Below are 19375 nucleotides of genomic sequence, written 5' to 3' on the forward strand. Positions count from 1 at the left end.
TGATGAAAAAGGGATATGTAAATGATCCAATATGCACTTGTGTTTTCATCAAGAAAACAACATCCGGATGTGTAATTATTGCTTTATATGTTGATGATTTAAACATCAATGGAACAAATAAAGAAATTCAAGAAGTTATGATGTACTTGAAGGAAGAATTCGAAATGAAGGATCTTGGAAAAATCAAGTATTGTCTGGGTTTGCAAATCGAACAAAAAGAATGTGAAATTTTTGTTCACCAGGAAAATTATACAGAAAAGATCCTTAAACGTTTTAATATGGATAAATCAAATCCATTAAGTACTCCAATGGTTGTAAGATCATTAAACATAGAAAAAGATTCATTCCGTCCATGTGAAGATGATGAAATTATTATTGGTCCATAAGTACCATATCTAAGTGTCACGGTGCCCTTATGTATCTTGCAAATTGCACTAGACCTGATATATATTTTGATGTAAATTTATTGGCAAGATTCAGTTCATATCCAACAAAGAGGCACTGAAACGGAATTAAACATATATTCCGTTATCTACGAGGAACGACAAACTTGGGACTTTTGTACTCAAAAGATACCAATCAAAGTATCATTGGTTAGGCTGATGCTGGATATTTATCTGATCCACATAAGACACGTTCCCAAATCGGATATGTATTTACTCGTGGAGGCACTGCGATTTCTTGGTGTTCACAGAAGCAAATAATCGTAACAACTCACTACAACAAAAATACTCAAACACAACACTTAAAAGACAACGCTTTTTACAAAAAAGCGTTGTTGTTTTTTAAATCACAACGCTTTTAGTGAAAAGAGTTGTTTATATATATTTTATATTCATCAAAGACAACGCTTTTTTTAAAAAGCGTTGTCTATGAGCGTTTTTTTAGGTCAAAGACAACGCTTTTAAAAAGCGTTGTCTATGAGCGTTTTTTTTCTATTTACAACAACGCTTTTTAAAAAGAGTTGTGGATGAATCTTTTATTTTATTTTATTTTAAATAAAACTTAAAATACATCTACCCTACCCTTCACGTTGAAAAAATAAACCCAAAATCCCCAAACCCTGTTGCGATTTCTCCCTCTCGTTTTTGCTCTCTTTCGATTCCAACTACTGTTTTCCTTCATTCGCAATTTTTGCCGCTTAGTCGCAAAAATCTTGTAGTTGACGAGCTTGAATAAGGCCTTGACGAGGGACATCTTGTTGTTGACGAGCTTATTCGCAGTTCGGAACCTTGCTCTGGTACTTGGCGACTCTGGCGACAAGGCAGTGGCCATAAGGTCTAGGGCTTTGCAAAATCAACACATGCCCATCGGTGCCATTGCTCACCCTTGCCTTCAGTTGTATTCTCTCGCAGCCAAGCCGTAAGTTTTCAATTCTTCTGGCCTCTCTTTAGCCCTAGCTTGTACACCTCTATTTTTTTCCCTTCATATGTCTTCTTAGATACATGTGGGGGAGGATTTTCATCTTTTTAATGGATTTTTGCTTACTTGGGCTTCTGTTTTTGTTCCGTTTTTTTAGCATGACACAGATGTCGGAGCTGGTCAAGGAGAGGTGGCCTTCTATGAGCGAGATCGAGCTCGCGAAACAAAAGGCTCAAGATATCGCCGCTAGGCTTTTGAATAACGTGGATCCGATGAAAAGAGCTAGAGTTGAAAACGGAGCTGGTGGAGGTTAGAGCTTTACCTAATATTTCTCTGTTTGAAAGCCTTTGCGGGCAAGCATACAACGCTAAGATAATCGATGTTTGAAAGCTAGTGTTGTATGTGTTATCTACAGGCTATACTTAAATCATGCTATCAGGATCTGCGAAGGGTAGGGATTTCTCTTTTGGGTGGTGATTTTTTTTCTTTTTTTATTTTGGAGATCTGCTCACGCCGAACTTCTCAAAATTCAGGGCATCTCCCTCGTTCTTAATGTAAAACGATTATCGATATTTTCATGTGTGACTTGATAACTTTTATTTTAGTTCCCGTCAATTTTTTTATGTGATTAGGTTTATTTGATAATTCCAATAATTTTTTGATTTCGATACTTATAAATTATCATTATTTATTTATGTTTGTATCATATATTTTTTTAACCTTTAGACTTATTTTAGTTTTCTTCGATTCACTGTATTTCCTGTATAGTTAAATTTTCATATTTCACATTTTTTGTGTATATAAATTTCTTTGCTTGATCCATCTTTGTATAAAGTCCTCTTCTTCTTCTTCTTTTTTTTTCAATTCACATTCACAATCTTGGCTGATTGTTTGGTGAATTATAGTTTAGCCCAAAAAATCCCAAACGCAACAGACAGAGTAGCCTAATAAAGTACACAACCATTTCACTTAATATATATATATGTTGTGCAGGAGAGGAGATGACAAGGGTGATTTGGAAACTAATAAACGAAAAGGTATTAAATCATATTTTCTGCTCCATCATATTACCAATTTTCTCTCTCGCGTCGTTTCAATAACCAATGGGTATATATGAATGATTACTCTCAAGTAAGTGATCTGTATGTATTTTTTGTTGGCGTGTAAACCAATAAAGAATGAATCAAGTGTTTAGAATATTTTCAGGCTTATATTTGGGGTCAAGCTTCAGTCGCTCATCGAACTAGTTTAGAGTTGTCTGGGTTCAAAATTGATTACATGAAAAGGAATAATATATTGTGAAGATTAGGATGGCTATACCTTGAGAAGTCAATGAAGATTAGTGGAGATTCCTTAAATATGTGCACATGGGCTGAATCGGTAGAGGTCTTTGTTATCTCCTTGGAAGCATTTTCTTGGAGGAGAATTTGTGAAGATATGCAGGTACAATTCTATCTAGATTTTTGAATTTAATGGCTGCTATGCCCCTTTGCCTTCATATTATTCATTTTTTTTTATTCACCCTGTTTTTTTAATAGGAAAATGGATTTCTACAAGATGGCCTTGGTCTCCCTTCAGCATTGGACAATCAGGGTAAAAAATGTGAAACAAGTAGCCAAGGAATGAAAAACAAACTGTCAGGCAAGAGACCTATGGATAACAATCTTGTTGTGTCTGAGCCATTGGGTCCTGTCCCATTCAAGGTCGGTGATAACATTGAGCTTTTTTTTTTCAGGACAGTGGCATGCGAGGCTGTTGGTTCAGGTGCAAAATCTTGAGTTTAGCAAAAAAGTGCCTGAGGGTTCAATACCTTGATGTCGATGATGCTGATGGAAATATGAAACTTGGGGTATATATGCATTGCATGTTTTATTTTTTTCTCATTTTCTGTGCAATATCCATTGCAATTTCCTCTGTAAAATAATCAGACCGCATACTTGGAAATGAGTACTTGGTGATTTTGACAAGTAGCTAAATATATATTATTCCTAGTAATCTACCGAAATGTGAATTGTACAGGAATGTGTTCCAATTGACAGAGTGGCAGATCCTGATAAGTTAGGTATAAGATGTGCTTACCGCCTTACAGCCAGGCCATGGCCTTCTGAGGATTCTTTAGATTCTAATCTTGAGGTGGGAGTGGCAGTTGATGCCGGCTGATACGATGGCTGGTGGGAAGGTGTTGTAATTGGTTGCGACCCGTCAAATGCAACTAAACTAAAGTTTACTTGCATGGTATGTATTTCAATTTGCTGTCTTTAATGTCACAGTGTTAGGGGTTCGATTTAGTTATCATTTTGCTTGTTGAAAGTTGAGAGAATCTTGTTTAATAAAGTTGAGGAAATTTCGAGAACATAGCTCCAGTCCTCAAGTATACATTTTTGCTTGTTGAAAGTTTAGCATATATTTCCCCCTTTTTAAATGTTTTTTATGCTGCAGTTAATTTTAGTTCTAACATGTTGGTTTCTACACGACCGTTTTTTCTCCTGGACTAGACACTTTAGAAACACAACTAGATGGAATTTGAAGGCTTGTTTGGCAACAAAGGTACCTAATGACCCCCTTCAGATTATTAATCTAATTTTGGTTTACTATCAATCTTAGTTGTTGCTTTTATTTCTTTCCTTTCTTTCTGCTATTGCTTTTAACTTCCGTCGGGAATGGTAACTCTTTTATACTTTTGTCATTAGTTGAGTAGTTTTATATTCTTGTTTTTAGATATTCTTACTGCGAAACACGTATGATGCTTTGTGATGTTTGCAGTTAGCCATTAGTTGAGTATTTATATTTCACAGTTAATTTTAAGATTGTTGTAGTTGGAAAGTCATTAGTTGATTTATTCATATAATTTGTTTTATCTTAGTTCACCTCAAGAAATAGATATCTATTTTTGCCCAAGGAGAAGCTTGTGTACCTCTGTTTTAAATATAATCTGATTCTATTATAGGTGAACTGATTTTTTATTGTCTTTAAGTTGTGTAAGGGGATAGTTGTTTCAGTTTTTCCTATGTCAATGAGATAACAAAGTTATTGTTCTCGCTTGATGTGTGAAATTTGGTAGTGATAGTCTTTTGCATGCATTATCACGCATCCATTTCTGTGACAGATGTTTTCTTATAATTGATTTTCAAGAACAAATTTGTGTTTGGGATTAATTAAATCTGTAGATCTATCTTGAGGATTGATGATTTCCTTGTAGCGAGCTTGGGGTATTCAATTATATATTTTTTGAGCTTTTCTGAACGTAATTATCTAGACATTTGTTGATTGACATCTATTACAAATTGTGTTTAGCTTACCATATGTAAACTAAAGATGTCTATTCATATTTTCATTTTTTTAAATGCATTATTAATTAGTTTGAAAATGGTGTCATGTTTTGTGTTTGTTTTTAGATTTCATCACATTGTAATGTAATTTGATATTTTTTAGAAAAGCATAGAAGACAAGCTTACCAAAATGAAGGTGGAGAAGTGCAATATAGAAGATGAAATTGGTCGAGTCAAACCTGAATTTCAAAAGGTTTTCTTTTTTTTCCTTAATATTTCTATTTCATGTTAAAAGGGCCTAAAAATTGGTCTGGCCTTTGTAGTTGGAAAATGCTATAAGCACAAGGACGTCAGAGATTACATCGTTGGAAAACATTAGGGAAATTTCTTAGCCATTTGAAACATATATTAAATATTTAATGAGTTTTATTTTTGTTTAAATGTTATTTATATTATCTTTTCTTTCTTTCAAGCACGATTACTTTTTATCATTTTTTTTTAAGCTTTTGTGGGTACCATGCATGTTAAGGTATAATTATGTGAAAAAATTTTGCAAGAAACAAGGAGCAACTTCATGATGCGAAAGTGGGGATTTCAAAACCACTTTTTTTTTTACTGGTTTTGCTTTTTTAGAGATTACTGGTTAGCTTTCTCTGTTTCTAACTTCTTGAATCTCTTTGTTGTTGAGTCTATACCTTCCACGCTAAGTTAGTTCATATTCTACTTTATTATTATTATTATTATTATTATTTGTTTGACACATATTCTAATTTATTTGATATTTCATAACTTGAGTTGTATTAATCCTTTGTGGATGAAAGTTTGCACTGCCTCTTGTGTATTTATTATTTGAAGTTAGATAATGTTTTTGAGTTTAACTCAAATGTGTTGTATCCAATTGTTTCCTGTGATTTTTTTGGTCTAAAGGAATACATTTGTTCATTTGCTGATACTAATCTTGTTACTTAAAGCAAAGAAAAAAGATAATCTATTTGATTGGATCCTAGTTGCTCATTTCTTTGGATCTAGAACCACAAAAATTTAATTTTTGAAAGACGGTTATGAAGAGAACATGCAAGTGAACAATCTAATTCCTTCCCTGATTTCAATATTACTTTTGCCTTCCCTCATTAGAGGCTTACCAAGCTGCATTATTAAATTTTTATCCAAAGCTTTGAATTATTTAAATTTTTGTGCTAACTAATAAAGTGAACTATCTACGTGAAAGTATAGTTTATTTCCTTATGCCTTATGCTTTATTTACCATGATATTTAGTTGTGTTGATCGGAAGAGCAGTGATTTAGGTCTAGGAAGCTTCCGAAGAGAATACTTACAGACTGACTGTGCTGTTACTGAGGTAAATATGTGTTTAAATGGATCTTTTGATAATTCCAATCGCTTACTGATAATTTTGTAATTCGTAGTTCATTTGATAATTCCAATCGCTTAGTGATAATTTCGTCATTCATAGTTCATGTTCTTTTACTGATTAAATATGTGTTTAAGTTTGCTTTTCATTTTAATATATTCATATTTGTTTTATGTTTGTTTTTATTTTTAATAATTTACAGTATGGAGATACAAATTAAAGGAAAAGAGATTGTTGCAGCTTTTATGAAAACTCGGGATGCTAACATGTGCTGAAGTGATGAATCAAAGTTTTTCAAGACTAATTGCATATTTTTTTCCTGGTGTTCATTAATTTAAAATTCGATTATTTTTTATATTTTAATGATATATAATATTGGAAGATTGTATATTAAATTTTATTTTAGAAATTTTTGAATTTTGAGTGATTTATAATATTGAAAATTTGTGATTTAAATTTTTTTTGTTTTTTATTTAAAAAAAAAACAACGCTTTTTTATGTGTTGTCTTTACTAGAAACGACAACGCTTTTTATGAAACGACAACGTTTTTTATGTGTTGTCTTTACCAGAAAAGACAACGCTTTTTTATGCGTTGTCTTTACCAGAAATGACAACGCTTTTTAAGCGTTGTCTTTGCCCAAAACGACAATGCTTTTTCTGCGTTGTCTTTGAGCGTGGTCTTTTACATCACTGGCTATGACAACGCTTTTTCGGTGAAATTAACGCCGCCGGAAAAACGTTGTCTTTCACCTTTTTTCTTGTAGTGACTTCATCAAATCACGCTGAGATTATTGCGCTACATGAAGCAAGCCGTGAATGTGTTTGGCTAAAATCAATGACACAACATATCCAAAATTCTTGTGGATTATCAGTAGACAAGAATCTTTTGACGTTGTATGAAGATAATACTGCATGTATTGCTCAAATGAAAGAAGAGTACATCAAAAGTGACAGAACAAAACATATCCCCCCAAAGTTCTTTGCCTACACTCAAGAGCTTGAGAAGAATAAAGATATTGATATCTGTTTCATTCAATCAAGTGAGAACTCATCAGACCTCTTCACAAAGGTGCTTCCTACGACAATATTCAGAAAGCATATATATAACATTGGGATGCACAATCTACGGAATATGTGAAGAATCACTCGTGTTAACATGAGGGGGAGTTTATGTGGCTGCACTCTTTTTTCCTTGATATGGTTTTTATCCCACTGGATTTTTCCTAGTAAGGTTTTTAACGAGACAGTACAAAAACACGTAATAAAGACAGTCATCATATCACGATAATCATCACAAGAGGGAGTGTTGAAAATATTATATATATATATATATATATATATATATATATATATTAGAGTTGAATGTTGAATATTGAGTTGTAAAATGTTGAAAATTAGTTTGTGATGATGTAGATGATGATGTATTAATTTTTGGACTAATCTTCAAATGAGATCTATAAATAGGTCTCTCCATTTGTGAAGAAATACACAATTGAATTGAGAGAGAAAAATATTGTGAAGTGTAGAGTTTGATATATTTTGAGTTTTGGAGTTTTTACTTTTTACCATAAATTTTTACTTTTTCACATTCTTTTAGTTATTAATTCTAGCATAATATATAACTAGATTAGTTGATTAGAGAGTCGTTTATTCTTACCTTTTTATTCTAGAAGTCGAACATTTAACTTCATAGGCTAAAAACCCTCTTTTTTTTGGGTGGGGGGTGGTTGGGGGGGGGGGGGGGGATAAATGGGTAATAGTAATTCTTATTTAAAGTCTTTCGCATGTTTAGCCCTTGAAGAAGAGCGGTGGGTTTCCAAGAACCGGAGATTGTGTGGAATCACATCAGTCGAGCATATGACAAGTAGCCCTATTCAGCAACAACAAACTAGTCTATTGCAGTTGGAATTATTGATGATATGGTGGGTAGTATGATCCCCAACGAATGTTGCGCAACTTCTCATTTTCTATGTTACTCGAGACGAGGGATAGAGTAAACAGAAACAAGAAGCAAGTGAAGATGCTTTTAGCCATGATATGTTTTTTTTAAAATGTAAATTAAAACTTGTGAATTACACATTATTTATGAAAATATATTTAATAATTTTTTACTAGGTTATTTGGATAATAATATAGGTTATGAAAAGGTATTTGAATTATGTATATAGGATGTATTAAACGTTATACAAGAAATTTAAAAATTTAAAATTTTTAATTAAAGTGTCAAATTTGAATATTGTATATAGTAACTTTTAGAATTGTTAGGATCTATAGACGTTTTTATAGGGGGAAAAGTCTCAAAAAATCTATAATTTTTTCGATAATAATCACAGTCCTAATTTATAAATACAAAAATATATAGGATTATTTATCATGGGTGCGGGGCAAAAGTTTAATTCATCACTTAATACTAATTTCAGTACCAAAATTATCAAATCAAAATAAACATGTTATTGTTTATACTTCGTTATTCTGAATAGATCTGTTAGAATCGAAAATGGTGTAGAGGGCGGTGAATACACTATTTTAAAATTTAACGATGCTTCGATCTGATTTGTTAAAATCAGACACAAGGTTTAATTTCTTAAAACTTTGTTCTGCTCGAAAGATCTGATAAAATCAAGCGGAAGAATCTTCCCTGCAGAATTGAACTTTAAAAAGCTAAGGCAGATATATCAAAGTAACGTAAGTGTAGTAAGTAAAAGGGACAGATGATTTTTATGGATGTTCAGATCTTAATCTCCTACGTCACCCTTTCTTCTGTTTCCAGAAGGATTCCACTATAAGAATTTGATTTATATAACTCTTTGTACAAATCGAATCCAATCAACTCTTTGAGAGAAACTCCTAGAAACACTCTCTCTCGCAGATCAAACACTCTGCTCCAGTTACAAAATGAAGTCACACAATGTGCTTGGGAAACTTTGATCTGAAAAGCTGCAAATAGCTTTGATCTGGATCGTTATATATATTTCTTTGGGCTCGATCGATCTTGATATATTATCTCACTCAGAGCTTCAAACTTTGATCAGGTAATGTGAGTTTTTGAGTTAGAATATGGAGTGAAGGCTTTTTGGCTTTTCAAATCAATTGGAAAACAATATTTGAATTCGTGTTTTTTTGTGTTGTTCACTCCTTGGTTTGAATCTTTGAATCACCATGTATTTATAGCTTTCAAAACTAGCCAGTGAGCCGCCAACATTTTCTAAGAATTAGCCGCCATCTTAATAAATTGACTCACAATTCTTGACTTTAAGAAAAGCTTGCCAACATTCAAATTTCCATTTAATACATTTGTCTTCTAGCTCAACAACTTAGACAACTGATGCCTCCATCCATATGTTTGATCTGATCTGGGTTGAAAACTTTTACACTTGATTAGGGTGAAGTGTAAATATTTGATATTGACCGAATATGATTTGAACTCAATTTGACAGAAGATATAAGATTTTGATCGAACTGGGTTGTTCTTCTAAAGGATGATCATTTGATCTGTTGAAGTAAAATAATTGCGAGGAAACATAGATCAAATGCTTGATTTATCCGGATTAATCAAATTTTTCCGAAAACTTGATCTCGACAATTTTTGTTAAATTCGATCTGTATGAACCCATTTGTTTTGATTGATCTGAGCTCCAACTTATGTTTTTCCTTAAGGATCTTATTTAATTAACACTTGGTTTTGTTTGATCTGTTATAACCAAAACTTATAATTTAACCACAAAAAATTTTCTCCTTTTTGGTGATGTCAAAACCAAGTTACTTTATCGATATCCAGACCTAAGAATGCAGATCAAAAAGACTTTCATAGCTTTTAATAATATTCTCGAACAATAATAAATACTGTTGAGAAAAATATTTCAAAAATTCTTCAGCATTCTTCAACCTCTACTGCTCTGCTACTTCTTCCCTTTTCCTTTAGACATTTTGGATGAGGTAGCATTTTCCCCCTTTTTGGCATCACCAGCCTCATGTAGCAGATCAAGAATCACGGTGAGCTGGGTAGCAAAGATATCATAAATCTTTTGATTGTTTGTCTCTACTTGCATAAGTAACCACTTGTGTTTGTGAAAAATGGGAGAAAGTAATATCATTGTGAGATCTTTATTTTTTTATATGTTAATATCCTCTACAAGCTTAAATCGTTTTAGACTCATTCGATGAAATGACACTTCATAAGCTTACTTGTTTTGGGATCACAATGATATTGTACAAATCTCTGTGTTCTACTTATAGTAATTGTTGGTACACATGGTGGCAAAAGTAAAAAAATATGAAAGATGATTTGGTCAAGTCGATTTTTATTTATCTCTTGATCTTTGTGAATGACTAAAAATTATAGCATGTGATATTTAAAACTTTCCCTCACTTATTTTTGTTTTGGAATTGTTGTATGGAAATGGATTTTTTTTAAAAAAATAATCAAGCGAGAATGAAAATTAATTTTGCGCATACATATTTACATGAAGGAATTTTCATTTGTTATTCTTTCAAATATTTTTTATTTTCACAAAAAGGGGGAGAAATATGTTAGATAAAATATGATTTTTTCATTACCTTTTTTTATAGTTAGGGGAGAGGATTGTTGATACAATTGAGTCTCGAACTCGAGACCTCGTCCCACACTTGGAACCTTGGTTCCAAATAAGCTACACGTCATCGAAGATTTTTGCATTACTTGAGTTTCAATGTTCACATTTTATTCAAGTTTTGTGATCATCAAAAAGGGCAAGGGGAGATTGTTGGATCCGAAAATACAAGCAATCTTGAATATAATGATAACAAAAAATTTTATTGTGTTTCTAACATATTTACTTAAGTGAGTAGTTGAAAGATCACAATTTGGATGTTTTGAGATGATGAACTCAAATTCAACTATGGTGAATTTATGGTCAGCTGAAATATTTTGATGATATCCCAAAGCTCGGTGATCCAAATGACCAATCACAAAAATCTTTTAATAGCCAACACAAAATGCTTCAAGCCATATTTCAAACCAGGTGGACCAATTCGGATGTTAGACAGGCCAAACCATCGTCTCTAGATATAGTCGGATGAACTTATAGCAGCAAACATCATTATAGACCAGCTCTGGTTTAACGACCATATATCTCAGCTCAATCATTCAATGGAATGATTCCATATGCGTTTCAAAGATAATACCATGGTCCACAAATCATCGTCACAAGTCAAAGTTTTAATCGGAGCCTAAGAAGCTGATAAATCACGTTGAATATGCTGGTTCTGCACAGGTTGCTGACAGAGCTTAAGATTGTATCTAGTCTAGTATTTCGATCATATCTCTCTCATATAAACTCGAAATTGAGTTATTCATGATTCCATGTAAAGATAAGACAAATGAATACAACCTTCATCTTTATCACTTTGCCCATAAATTGCTGAATCAAGAGATATATTCACTCGATCGACTAATATATACTCGATCGGTGAGGTTCTCGGTTGTTTTTTAGCAGGTCTGATATTTCAATTATAGCTTTCTCATATGAACTCCAAATTGAGTGATTCTTAATTGTTTGAAAGATCTACAACTTTTATGTTAATCACTTAGACAGAAATAACGTATCAAGAACTATACACACTCGATTGGACAACATCTACTCGCCAGGTGAGGCTTATGCGACCGTTTTGTTCACTCAACCGTTTTTTAGCAGGTTTGGATTCCAAGAATAAAGTTCTCACAAGAACTCCAAATTTAGTTATTCTTGATGCGTTGGAATTTCAGACAAATGACTACAACTTTCATGTTCTTCGCTTTGCCTAGAAATCAACGAATAAAAAATTATAAGCATCAAAACAGACAACATTCACTCACCCGTTTTTGCCCATGCGAATGGTTTGCTCACTCACCCGTTTTGTTCACAACCGGTCAAGTTCTCATCTGTCTTTTCTCAACCAGTTGAGTATTCACCTGTTTTTTTTTCCACCCGTTTTGGATTATTCTCAATCGGCCATTAACTTTCCAAAAACGCAAATATGATTGTTTTGTTGATAGAAACAATACATAACATTTTCCAATGGTCATATTTTTATATTTAATGTCTATATCACTCTTGGAAGCTATAAATACAACATATTGAAGATCAAACAAGAGCTTTTTCACGTAGATATAAAGCATGGACAGATTATACAAGAAAAACAAGCTAGAATGAGAGCAAGCCAAGAAAGTGAGGTATGAGGAAATATACAAAATATGGGTTTTGAAGATTAATCCTCCACACTAAAATGATTTTTAGAACACTCTTGTTCAAGAATTGAAGAAAACTTCATTTTGAGGAGAGCTCACTTATACAAAAGAGATGTATCTCAAAGAATATTTGAGTGAGAGTTTTTTCACAAAGACATTAAATAATGTGTAATATTTGTATTTGGTTGTGAGACTTGTTGTCCCAAACATAGTTGAGAGTTGCAAGGAGTTTCGATTAGGCAATGGGTAAGTCCTAAGTCGAAAAGAATTTGTAAAAATGGCTTGTATAAATCAAAATCTTCAAGTGGATTCCTCCCAAAAATAAAGGAAGCGGAGATATAGAAGGATTTGCCCTTCGAAATTTCATTAACAAAATCATGCCTATTTTTTTCATTGCATTTGCTTATTGTTACTGTTTTTGGATAATTTGTCGAAGCATTTTATGAGTTCTTTAAAATACTAAAACCCTGTATACAAACTATGTGGGGGCCTCAGGTGCTAATATAATCTTATAGGGCGATTAATAACTAAAAATATTCAATTTGTAATACAGGACATTTGGCGAAGAAATACCTTACATTTGGCGACGTGAAAACCTGTAGTAGCCCGTAACCAAAATCAGTAATTAAGGAATTAATCATAATTACTTGGGTAGAGTTCGGAAGCTCCGAAGGTGAGTTCGGAAGCTCCGATCAGGATCGGAAGCTCCGAACAGGATCGGAAGCTCCGATCGATATTACATCAGGCATGACGTGTGGCAAGATCGGAAGCTCCGATCAGGATCGGAAGCTCCGATCACCCCTATCCGGAGTCAAAAAGTGATATTTTGACACGTGGCAGATCAGGATCTTCGGAAGCTCCGATGGCAGGATCGGACGTTCCGATCGAGGTTCGGACGTTCCGATCAAGGATCGGAAGTTCCGATCGTTGTCTATAAACATAAGGCCGAGGCTTCACTTTCATTTGCCAATTCCGAGTTCTCCTTTCCATTCTAGTCCTTTTGGAGCTGTTCTAGTCTTCTTAGGCTTGGTCCAGAGGTCGGAGAGGCGTTCGGTAGTCGTAGCGGAGTTGTGCCCAAGTTCTGGAGGCATCGACATCAAAGGGCTAACGACGGACAAAGGTATAGCTTTTGCTTCCTATAAATATTTGGGAGTATGCAATAACTTAGTTAAGGCTTTTAGAGCACTTTAATGATAGTAGTATCATTTGGCAGTGTAGAGCAGACTATAGGCGTGGACCTAGAGTTGGTAGAGCTTGCACTGTTTTGAGGTACGAAAGTACTGTTCGAGATATCCTGACTGAGTATGCATGTATTATGTGACTGCATGATTTATATGCCATGATATTATGCTGCATTCATTTGCATCTTGCTGTATCTCTTTCGAGATGTCTGTTAGTAGGGTTGTACCCTATCCTGTTAGTGGATGGACTTCCATCGATTTGGGTCCGGCGTATCCACGGTTATCTCGGTATGGGAGCCACCTCCTGAAGCGACGGCACAACGTGCTACATACCAGGGCCCGGTCTGTCTCTGTTATCTGATCCTTGACCTCGAGTCTATAGGGAGTTCACTTTGCATGCATGTATACTCATACTCTCGTACTGAGCGTTTTATGCTCACGTCTCGTACTCTATATTTTTCTGGACACCCTATTCCATGGGGCAGGTTTGCGATTGGACGAGGAGGGTGGATCCAGGAAGGGCTAGTCAGTGGTTGACCAGCTGGAGCTTCGTCTAGGTTTTATTACTGTTGTTTGGGTTTATACAGCTATTCGATTTGGTTGTATATTATTGGAAATTACAGATTCCTTTACTTGGGATTGTATATTGTTTATGGTTTCCGCAGTTTTATCCTGATATCTGTTTAATTAAGTTAATTGCATGTATAAGTTCTGTTTAGTAGGTGATCCGGGTAAGGGTCACTACAAAACCCATCGCTGAATGAATTTTTTTTAATAGGGTGGCTCGCTCGAGCAAGCGTATGGTGCGCTCGAGCGAGAACCACTCGGGTCAAGGACCCCCTTGGTTCGCTCGAGTGACCCCAGACTGCACTCGAGCGAGATGAGTTCTGCCCGGCCTGCTAAATTTCTGATCTTTAGCTGTCAAATGAAAATTTTGATGCATAACTTCTTCCAACAAAACAATATATGTACAAGAGAAGATGATAACATCAAAAACACAACTAAACATGTATTGCTACCTCAATATTTCCAAAGTTGGTACCAAACCATATAAGCATACTAGATACAAAAGTAACCAAGTGTTCTACAAGGTTTATTCATCTACAAAGAGAGTTCTAACTAAAGGCATTACAAAGTTTGACAGCAACTCTAATCATAACCCAAAGTCACCATGTGCTAATCTTTCTATCTCGAGCTATTCAAGACCTCTCTGTCCAGCTCCTAGCCCACCTATTGCCATGCACAAATACAAAACATAGCAATAGCTGGATAACTCCGGTGAGAAATATAATTCCCAGTATAAATAACATAACATGCAAGATATTAAACATGAATGCAATGCATGTTTCAAAAGAAGGCTATCAAATCTGATAACAATAGAATTTCGGTTCTTGGGATTCCGAGGAAATAAAATTCTCAAATCAATCATTAACTCACCCAATCGAGGTGATGTCAAGTATTTTATTGCCCCTAAATTTGGTGCAACTATAGTGAGTCATCTAGCTCTGGAAGTAAATCTACATTCCTTGCCACTCAACTATAGCCCTCCAAATGTCATCTGCACTCTAGGAAGTAAATCTTGAACATCTACTCAAATAAGCAAGCAAAACAACAAATCATCTAATCACATAAGGAACATAATCAAACATGAGCAAATACGTATGTGATTTCAAAAGGAGATACTCGAGAATCATATCTATCTCGAGTGTTCTATCCCATCTGGATATGCGTTAATTTATACCTTTCAATGTTGAGTCTGAAATTTCTTCAAATCTAAAAATATATCAATGAATGCATATCAAAAGGCTGCTCAACTTTCAACTCAAACTTCAAATGCAAATGACTTCAAACTTCTTGAACTCTTTGTCGATTCCATTTTGGAGTCCCGAATTTGAATAATTCAAGACAAGGCTGAAAAATGAAGTGATAACAAGCTATAAAATCATCTAAAAACACCATCTAGACATAGCTACTTCAATAGACTCAAAAGTGTAGCAATTTCCAAAATCGACAGCGTAACGGTTAAAAACCGGCAATCGAATCAATATCCAACACAAGATACCACATCATTTCCATCCTATTCTCCAACGCATCAGCCATATACATACACATTCAGCACAAATCAGAACATGGAGGTTTCGAATTTTTCTTCATAAAATCATATAAAATCCGAACGACAGTCTTTTACCGATCCTTCTTCGAATACATATTCAGTACTAGCTCATAGATGCATATATCCAATAAAAATAAAATTCCATCTTCAACATAAAAATAAAATATGTGAGAACTCAATAAAAATTGTACCAAAACGTAGCTCTCGGAGCGGTGATTGCAGATATATTTATTTTGAATTTCTGACGGCCGAATCGAAAATTAACGGAGCTTTCAAGACTGAAAATGGCGCCTTCCCAAGTTTCTGATATCTTCTTCCTTTGCTGCTGGGTTATAAAGTCTAATGAATGGAATAATCAAGTCAAAATAAGATATATACAAGCTAATTGCATTTTTGTCCCTGAACTTTTGGCTATTTGCAATGCAGTCCCCGAAAAAATGATTTAATTCAATTTCAATCCTAATTAATTTAAGAATATTATAATTTAATTCTAAACTCTAAATATTCCCAAATTAAATATTATCGGATTAAAATTAAATAATCTTGGACCTTACATTTCTCCCCCTCTAAGGCATGAGTTCGTTCTCAAAATCCCAAGCAAGATGTATATGCAATCTGTATACACATAAGATAATGAAATAACAAAAAAACAAAATAAGAACTCATATCAATGAAACAACTCTGGAAATCTGTCTCATATCTGACTCAGTCTCCCAAGTCGCTTCTTTAGTGCCATGCCGACTCCACTGAACTTTGACTAACTGAATAATCTTGTTTCTGAGCTGTTTGTCTTTGCGATCAAGAATCTAAATAGGCTGCTCAAAGTAACTGAGAGTCTCGTCAAGTTCAGCTTCATCAGGCTGAAGAATATAGGAAGGATCAGGCTGATACTTTCGAAGCATAGAGACATGGAATACATCATGAATACCAGACAAAGATGGAGGAAGAGCGAGTCGATAAGCAATATCGCCTATCTTTTCAATAATCTCATAAGGACCGATAAAACGCGGTGATAACTTTCCTCTCTTACCAAATCTGACTGTACATCAGAACGGAGAAATTTTCAAGAAAACTATGTCTCCCTGATCAAAATATAGAGGTCGTCTTCTGATATTTGCATACTTTTCTTGCCTGTCCTGAGCTATTTTCATTATTTTTTGAATAAGTTTCGCCTTTTTAGTCATTTCTTGGATCATATCAGGCACAAAATCAGGTACTTTCGAGATATCATCCCAATATAACGGTGATCTGCATTTTTTTCCATACAGTGCTTCGAATGGAGCCATCTCAATGCTTGTCTGATAGCTATTATTATAATAAAATTCTGAAAGTGGTAATGAATCTTGCCAACTAGTACCAAAATCTAGTATTACAACTCTCAGCATATCCTCAAGTATCTGGATTGTAAGGCCCGGGATTATTTAATTTTAATCCGAGAATATTTAATTTGGGAATATTTAGAGTTTAAAATTAAATTCTAATATTCTTAAATGAATAAGGATTGAAATTGAATTAAATCGCTTTTTCGAGGACTGAATTGAAAATAGCCAAAAGTTCAGGGACTAAACTGCAATTTGACTAATATTTATCTACAATTACACCTATGTTAAGCCAATTCACGGGAAAAACATCAGAATTAAAAGGAAAAGGCAGAGAACACGGCTGAAACTCTACAAAACGCCATTTTTGTCTGTAAAAGCTTCGATATCTTGCGATCCGGCCGCCAGAAATTCGAGATAAATATATATCTGCGATCACCGCTCCAAGACCTTCGTTTTGGTACAAATTTTATTGAGTTCTTTCATACTTTATTTTTAGGTTGGAGATGGAATTTCATGATTTTAAGATATATGCATATATGAGTTGTACCGATTGTATATTCGCAGACGAATCGGAAAAAGACTATCGTTTAGATTTTATATGAATTTCTGAAGCTATTTCGAAAATCTCCAATTTCTGATTTGTATGGGATGTGTGATTATATGCTGATATGTTGGGGTCTTACGATCTATTGGATTGTTGGATTGATTTGATATGGTTTCGGCTATCGATTTTTAGCCGTTATGCCGTCGGTTCAAGAATTATCAAGATTTTGATATACGTTCAAGCCTATTGAATTAGCTATGCTTTAGATTGCATAATTAGTTGATATTTGAGCTGATGGTACTTCATTTTAGATTGTTTTGAAGTGTTCGAACTCGGGAATTTCACTTTCGAATCGGAATAGAAAAGCTTGAGGTTTGCAGTAGTTTGATTGATTGAATTGCAACGAATTCGAACAGATTTTGATGCACGTTCATCATGTTATGTTTTTAGATTTGAAGTATTTTCAGACTCGACATCGAAAGGTATAAATGACAGTTAACCCAGGGGGATAGAACGCTCGAAATAGCTATTATTTTTTAGTATTCCCTTGTTAATCACATACATGTTTGATTATGTGCTTTATGTGATTAGATGATTATGTTGCTTTCTTGATTATATGTGTAGATGTTCAAGATGTTTTACAGTCTTTAATGTATACAGATTATGTTGCATTCATCTTGAACTCCAGCCTGAAAAACACAGAGGGTTTAAAGGGCTAGAGTGCATATGACGTTTGGAGGGCTGTAGTTGAGTGGCACGGAATGTAGAGTTACTTCCAGAGCCAGAAGACTCACTATAGTTGCGCCAAAGTCAGAGGAAATAAAGTACTTAACTTCACCTCGATTGGGTGAGTTGGTGTTAGTTTAAGATTTTATTTCCTCGGGATCCCAAAACTAATATTCAGTTGAAATCAGATTTGATAGCCTTCCATTGAAACATGCATTGCATTCATGTTTATTATATTGCATGTTTTGTTGTTTATATTGGGATTTTATTCTCACCGGAGTTATCCGGCTATTGCTTTGTTTTGTATGTGTGCATGGCAATAGATGGGGCAGGAGCTGGTCAAAAGCGACAGGGATAGCTCGAGATAGAATTTTAGCATGTGAGGTGTCGGGTTTTAAGCAAGAGAACATGTCTTTTGAGTTGTTAAACATGTTAGAACACAAACAAGAACCTTTGTATATATGTTTGCGAGTACTCGTTTATATTTGATGTTGTGTATCCTAGATGAAGGGATTAATGTAGTTTACATGTTTTATGACTGTATAGTTTAATAAGAATGCATGTAAATGAGGTTTGAAATTGAGTAAGAGTTGTATATCTCATGTTTACAGCCTTGTCATGTTGAATTCTGATTTTTTAGTACAGGGTCCGGACCCCGTGCCAAGGTCCGTGCAAGGGTCCGGATGCACTCTGCCGTGAGATCAATTTTTTTTCAAATTCTGCCTTGTGCACGGACCCTGGTCCAGAAGAGGAACGGACCCCGTGCCTTGGGTCTGTGCAGGGGACCGGACCTAGGTCCGTGTGTGTGCTGTCCGGAAAAAAAATTATTCTTTTCGCGACGTGTTTTCGCGTCGCCAAATGTAAGGTTTTGCGTCTCCAAATGTCCTGTATTATTTTATTTGATTATTAAGCAGACTAATATTCAGATTGAATATTTCTAGTTATTAATTGCCCTGTAAGATTAGATTAGCACCCGAGGTCCCCACAACAGGTGGTATCAGAGCCAGGTTTCTGGATTTAGATAGAAGTTGATGAGCGGGGTAGATTGAGTCTGTTTGATTGTTTGATATTGCATTAGATTACATGTGGTATCTGATTATGTGCAGTATATGCTAGCATGATTTATATTGCAATAATTATGTGATTGCATGATTATGTGCTTTCATTGCTACTGCATTCTATATATGCAATTGTATTCCAGATTATCCTCAGTCAGTACCTGAATTCTCATGAGAACGCATGAGAATGATTTTCAGAGAAGGATGGAATAAATTGCTGCATA

At 34.5% G+C, this 19375-nt stretch overlaps 1 protein-coding gene across 13 annotated transcripts; it reads left to right on the forward strand.

The window, feature by feature from the left end:
* Positions 1-1064: 1064 nt before the first annotated feature.
* LOC140875168 (uncharacterized) lies at positions 1065-6378 on the forward strand. 13 transcript variants are annotated; one of them, XM_073278752.1, is made up of 11 exons: positions 1065-1362; positions 1520-1671; positions 2356-2399; positions 2569-2805; positions 2901-3003; positions 3098-3211; positions 3382-3597; positions 3858-3909; positions 4795-4884; positions 5908-5989; positions 6204-6378. In XM_073278752.1, the coding sequence occupies exons 1-4, from the start codon at positions 1304-1306 to the stop codon at positions 2662-2664; spliced, it is 351 nt and encodes a 116-aa protein (XP_073134853.1). In that variant the 5' UTR covers positions 1065-1303; the 3' UTR covers positions 2665-2805; positions 2901-3003; positions 3098-3211; positions 3382-3597; positions 3858-3909; positions 4795-4884; positions 5908-5989; positions 6204-6378. The 13 variants fall into 12 exon arrangements, with proteins under 13 accessions (XP_073134853.1, XP_073134850.1, XP_073134854.1 ...); XM_073278749.1 differs by having other exon boundaries at positions 3382-3909; XM_073278753.1 differs by lacking the exon at positions 4795-4884.
* Positions 6379-19375: the final 12997 nt, after the last annotated feature.

This window comes from Henckelia pumila, chromosome 1 (assembly GCF_033568475.1).
Source record: "Henckelia pumila isolate YLH828 chromosome 1, ASM3356847v2, whole genome shotgun sequence".
NCBI classification, from domain to species: domain Eukaryota; kingdom Viridiplantae; phylum Streptophyta; class Magnoliopsida; order Lamiales; family Gesneriaceae; genus Henckelia; species Henckelia pumila.

Bases quoted from the DNA above. Each gene is read 5' to 3' on its own strand.
- LOC140875168 (XM_073278745.1), top strand. From the start codon at position 1,304: ATGCCCATCGGTGCCATTGCTCACCCTTGCCTTCAGTTGTATTCTCTC. The intron at 1,363-1,519 runs GTAAGTTTTCAA...CCGTTTTTTTAG, and splicing joins TATTCTCTCGCAGCCAAGCC to CATGACACAGATGTCGGAGC. The intron at 2,400-2,568 runs GTATTAAATCAT...GAATATTTTCAG, and splicing joins GGAAACTAATAAACGAAAAG to GCTTATATTTGGGGTCAAGC.